The 6,000-nt window shown below is 41.0% G+C and overlaps 1 protein-coding gene across 1 annotated transcript in view; it reads right to left on the bottom strand.

Moving 5' to 3' along the window:
* Positions 1–6,000, bottom strand: part of LOC104168674 (neurogenic locus notch homolog protein 2-like) — a gene marked incomplete at its 5' end in the record, with an annotated part of 75,701 nt that overhangs the window by 28,442 nt on the left and 41,259 nt on the right. The window contains 6 exon segments of the mRNA XM_009709338.1: positions 450–602; positions 713–832; positions 1,357–1,502; positions 3,139–3,331; positions 4,983–5,093; positions 5,609–5,842. Of these exon segments, the coding sequence (XP_009707640.1) occupies positions 450–602; positions 713–832; positions 1,357–1,502; positions 3,139–3,331; positions 4,983–5,093; positions 5,609–5,842 (957 nt within the window).

Here is a 6,000-nt window from a genome sequence, read left to right as displayed (position 1 = left end):
CAGAATATTAATGTCAGACAGAGACATTTCAGGAAAGACTGCTATAGCCCAGATTCCCACCACACCTCAGTCAAGCTTAACATTGAAATACAGGTAAGCCCTGCAGTGTTACTTTAACTTGGTGTATTAAAATTTCAGGCATACGTAATTCTTCCTTTAACAGCGCTCCTTATTAAAGTATGTAAACTCTAAGGACGCTTTCAAGTTAAGAATCTGAGAACAACTCCCACTATCAGTTAGAACACTGCAGTTCCTTTCTAGCAGCTGAACGTGATGGATTTTGACTGCCTCAAACATGCAGGTCTTACAAAGCTGAGGTTTGGGTTTTTTTTCTTTTTGGTAAGAGATTATAAAAGACCTGTCAGTATCTGTCAAGCAGCAGGCATCAATAGCACAGAAAAATTATTTCTAGGAAAAACTGGAAAACAGAACAATCTGCTGATACTCACTCGAAAGGCAGTCATCAATGTTACTGTCACAGTCTCCTCCAGTGAAGCCTGGTCGACATTCACACAGGTAACTGCCTTGAATATTATGGCACAGAGCATGATTTTTGCAGGGCTTGGACAGACATTCATCGATATCCACTGTACATCTCTCCCCTGAAACATGGAGAGTCCAGAAGTAAGACTCTTCATAAGGCAATGGTCAAAAGGCTCAATGCCAATACTGCTTGGCGTTGAAAGTACAGTATGTTCCCCATCCGCATTACCTTCCCAGCCAGGGGCACACTGGCAGGTGTAGCCTTCAGAGTCAGGAGATTCTTGGCAAATTCCCGAGTTTTCACAAGGATCAGGGGAACAAGGAGAAACCACCACCTGGCAGTTCACACCTGGAGAGCAGAATGGGAAAACCCAGGAGAGCATGCTGATAAGAGCTTGGTACTTCTTGGAAGAACGAATAAAGAGATTGTAACTTGCATGATTATCCTACACAGCAATGGGCAGCATTTCCATGTTTGAAAAATCTCAGCAGAAGGAAAAGGAGATGAGAGCACTCCTCGTGGGCTCAGTGGGTACAAGCAGACAGCAGTCACAGTAATTCCAAGTTTAATGTCCCTTCAGTTCCCAGTGCATTTATACATCTCAGTGTAACTTTCTTACAAAGAAAATTAAGCTGAGCTGCCACCAGGACATTTCTTCATGAGTCCAAACAAGACTTAGATATGGTCTTAGTAAGTGTTCTATGATTGTATCATGTCTACATGAACTGACTGTAATTTAACTTCATACAACCATGGCACTTTCCCTCTTGATTCCTACTTCCATAAAGTTTAATGAAAAGATTAAAATGGCACTAAGGGTGCAGTGAAGTGGAAAGGAAAAAGAGAACAGAAACTTCTCTCTGAAATTTCACCTTTGAATCCTTTCCTACAGGTACATCTATATCCATTCAACAGATCCTCACAAGTTCCTCCATTCTGGCACGGGTTTGATTTACATTCGTTCCCTTCTGTTGAACAGTAATCTCCTATCCAGCCTGGGTCGCAGACACACTTGTACCTTTAAAGGCAAAAACAGCAGTAATTTTAGAGCGTTCTGAAATAACTCCTCTACCAGTTTCTCCTGCAGATTAGTTTTGGAGAGAAAACCAGAAGACCTCTCTTTAGGAGAAGCCCTGTTACATTTAGATTGCTTGCCCCAGCTGTATAGTTTTGACAATACTGAAAATAAACCCTCCCTTAAAACCATAGATTGCTTGCCCCAGCTGTATAGTTTTGAAAATATTGAAAATAAACCCTCCCTTAAAACCACACTTCCCTCCGTTACAGTTTTCACAATGCGCTCAGTCAACCAGCAATATGTTTCTGCTTTGATAAGACCATCTCAACACATTTAAACAAAGACAGAAAACAAAGGATTAAAAAAAGGGAATGAGAACAATAGGTTCCAAAGATAACTAGACTGATTTAATACAAAGTAGTGGTTACAAATGAAAAAGCTGGCTGGGAGCAGGAGCAACCTTCTCCATTATGTTTCAAAATCTGAAGTAGAGCAGCATTCCACCCATTTGATGTAGAACCAAGGACTTGGTGAATCACCCTGGACTCAGGCCACACAACAGACACACTGGCCTCCCTCCCTGTCACACAAACAAGATTTATTTTATCTGGCACCAAGCGTAAGCTGTACATGAGCATAAATATGAATGCAGGTGAAAAATGAAAGACAAGATGAACCAAAACACTTGTTTTCCAAGCTTACATGAAGGCTGAATTAGCAATAAAGCCAGCCTTCCTGCCAGCTCCAGGGAAAGTGCTGAATCCTACCCTATAGAGCTATCCGCAGTGGTAAATCATTTCCGTGCCCAAGTGCTGACACCGCTTTCCAGGATGCAGCACACATTTAGGAGGTACTGCTATTCCACATACAGTTGTGAAGTTTCACAAACACAAGCCCTACCTCCCCAAACCTGTTGACTCCGCAGGCCCTGTGCTCCCAAGACTTACCATTACCAAAAAGAGGTCTGATTCAGGGCTCCTGAAATCAGCATTTGGACTTTCTGGATGGGAAGATTCAGAAGTAACTACTGCCATCAAAACAGCCAGAAAGAGCTCTCCTTTTTTCTCTCAGGCATGCAACAGTGTGACTAAAGCTGACAAAATCCAGCCTTGGACAAACTGTTCTAAGTCAAATATCACTTTGCCTCCTAGCGTCAAAAGTTGTCGGCCTGTTCCTTAATACAGAGTTATTTGGGTAGCAAGAACAGCACCACCCAGCAAAGATAGTCTCCATGCTCAGTGTTTTAGAGTTTGATGGAATAGATAGCTGCTGCTCCCCAAAGATTCAATTTGGAACCATTTATTTACTTTAATTGTATTCAGTCCACTCACTTGAATTGCCAAACCCTCCTTTTACATGGTGGCAGTCCACCCTGTGCTACATGCCCGTGCAAGGACAGCAAAGAATACGGTGCAGGACTGAAAAACCTATGTTGGAACAGCACAGACTGCAGCTGGTGACTAAAGGTCTACACCTTACTGTGATTATGTCATGGGCAGTAGGTAAGTCTGGATCCTAATCTTAGAAATTAGAGGAAAATCAGAAGCTTCAAGTCAAGATGGAACTCTGGGCAAAGCAAGGGGAAAAAAAGGTATAGAAGGCAGCAGGTGAGTTTAATGGGACAATAAGTACTTACCCACTACTAATATGTGTGCAGTTGCCATGTACGCAGGGATTACTAAGACAGCCATCTGCCTGTGACTGACAGTGAGGATGATGGTAACCTTCAGGACATACACACCGAAAGCCATTGACTTCATTTATACATGTTCCACCATTATGACAGGGGCTGGATGTGCATTCATCTATGTCCACATTACAACGCGGGCCTAGGAAAAAAACTCACTATTTATTAAGTAGTATTTCTTATAAGAACATCTGCTTTGCATATCTGCGAGAACATACATTGAGAGACAACTCAGCAAAGTCACTGCAGCAGGACAGAGCCTGCATGTCTCCGTGCTTTAACTGAAGTCAAGAGAAGCATTTTTGAAAGATGTGGCACTTTTCTGTGCCTGGAAAACAGCACTTACACTCAACAAGTATTTACAAACCATTCAAGAATCTCAACAGAATTCCACTAAAAATCACCGGTTAATATTCATTAGGAAGACAAAAATCACTCAACCCTAGCATGCTTGGAACAAACCTCTTGAGCTCCACTTGTCACAGCCCTGCTCTTCTGCTTTGGAAATACCTACCCTTTGAAAAACCAACACTGCCATACTGTCTGCAGTAAATACAGTTCTTGTGGTTTATTGCGCAAAAGGTACTCTAAAAAACATAGTTTCCTGTTTTGCCTGCCTCTGATTACGATTGCAAGATCCTTGAAGTAGTGACCGTAAGATCTCGTGAGGCTGGAAAGCTAAAGTGAACGTTGCAGTAAGTTGAAAGCATTTTTAACATAAGGAAAAGACAAAGGCATGAGATCCCATGCAAGCCAGCTCTTTAAATACTGGAATCTGCCAATTCATCATGTTATTGAATTATTTTAACAGCATAATAGTAAAAAGTCCAGTAGGATAACAAATATGGTATGCCAGCAACAAAGAAGACTGAAAGGCAAGAGTGATCAGGATCATGCCTTTTCCTGTTCTGGGGACTAAAGAGTACCACTATGCCAGAGCCAAAGGAAGGAAGGAGCATCAGAAGTTTAGAAGGATGCCAAGAGAAAAGCACAACACACATGAAACCTCTTAGTGCTATTTCTAATGCATTTCAGATCAATTCTAATTAGAATCATTCAGTAATAAACAGGAACAAACGTAATGAAAAAACTGTTATAAACAGTACCAACTGCCTTACAACAATTATTTTATAAGCATATTACCCCACATGGCTCAAAAACATACTAAGTCCATTATAAACAGTGTTGAAATATGCTTTAGTCATCAGAAATAGTCCTGATGTAGATCTACAGTTCTAAGCATGCATCCAAAAGTGCCTAAAAGCTTCTTTTTTCAGCCTTACTTTTACTGTATTAGATAAATCTTTATAATTTAAAAAGGAAACAGAACAGACCACACTATGAAAGAGAAGTATTGAAAACAGCAGGTTATTCAGTTGGAAACTTCAGAGTGGAGAGCAGTTCATTAGAACACCGAGTTAATGCTTTGCTTTCACAGAAATAGAAATACTGTTCATGGTCAAAGCCCAAGGTACTGTCTAATCAAACACCTCTACATTGTCCACAATCTCTGTGTCCCTGGAAAGAAGCTGTAAATAATAAACCGAAGTCACATGGGTTTATTTGTTATAAAACCAAGAACCATGAACTGGACATAATTACCTAACAAGAATGGCATTTCACAGCACAGATTAGGCCATTTTTCTGCTTGGTAGAACTTGCTGTAATGTAAGATGCTGAGATTCAAAGATTAGAAGGATTTACCCAGATACTAACCGAATCCCTTGCAGTCAGTATGCAAAGAACAGCTTCCTTAGCTACCCAACTCAAAGCTATTGGGTAGCGGACTTTACCTGTAAATCCAGGTTTGCAAGCACAATTGTAGCGATTAATGCCATCAATACAGTCCCCGTGAATGCATGGGTTACTTGCACAGTCATCAAAGTTATTTTCACAGTTCACTCCTGGAATAAAAAGTTAGAGGAATAAGGAGGTCAAATCTTACAAAGAAGACAACAAAACTATTTCCCGGAAATAGCCAAATTAAGAATCCCACCTGCTTCAAAGTTACACATGCATTGGGGTAACTCAACCAGGTGATGATGCAGAAGCACTGCGACACCAAAGAGTGTCACCTGAGTCACTGCGTGCTGATTGAATTTGACCCCGGACTTGTACTAAACGTTTAAACAAAAGAATAAACCATTTTGAACACCACGTCTATTTTTTTTCTGCATGCTTGAATTTTGGGAGTAAAGAGGAGGTAAATTCTTCCAAGACCAGCTGCAGTCCCAGTGATGGTTAGGCAATTCACACAAACACACCAAAATCCAGCAAGGAAAAGTAATGCGAAAATGATACTCTCATATCATAAGCTTATCTCTGTATGCAAATTTAGTACACACCAAAGCACCCATAAGAAATAATTAAACACTTGAATTCTGTTAGAATCCAATCCTTCCACTTGTGCTTTACGTACCTGAAGTGCCCAGCAAACAGTTGCATTGGTAGCCATTCACCAAATCAATGCAGCGCCCTTGATGGAGGCAAGGATTGCTGTGGCATTCATCTATCTGCTCGCTGCATATGGCACCCATGTAGCCAGGATTGCATATACATGTGTATGAATCAATTCCATCTTGACATTCCCCATGGTGGCAAGGATCAGGATCACAGTTGTTGATATTCTCCTCACACAGAAGGCCAGTAAAACCTAAGGAAAAATGGTGAACAGGAGTAATTAAGAAGTTAACTGGTATAATGCTCCAGTGAATATAATGCAAATATAGGAAGAAGCACATTAAGAATCAGCAAAGTGGCAGACAGCACAAAGGGTAACTGCACATCTCAACTGCTCCCCATTTTCCAGCC

This window comes from Cariama cristata, unplaced genomic scaffold, assembly GCF_000690535.1.
Source record: "Cariama cristata isolate BGI_N322 unplaced genomic scaffold, ASM69053v1 scaffold5821, whole genome shotgun sequence".
NCBI classification, from domain to species: Eukaryota; Metazoa; Chordata; class Aves; order Cariamiformes; family Cariamidae; genus Cariama; species Cariama cristata.
Note: the sequence above shows the minus strand (reverse complement) of the source record. Positions and strands in the feature narration are given on the sequence as shown.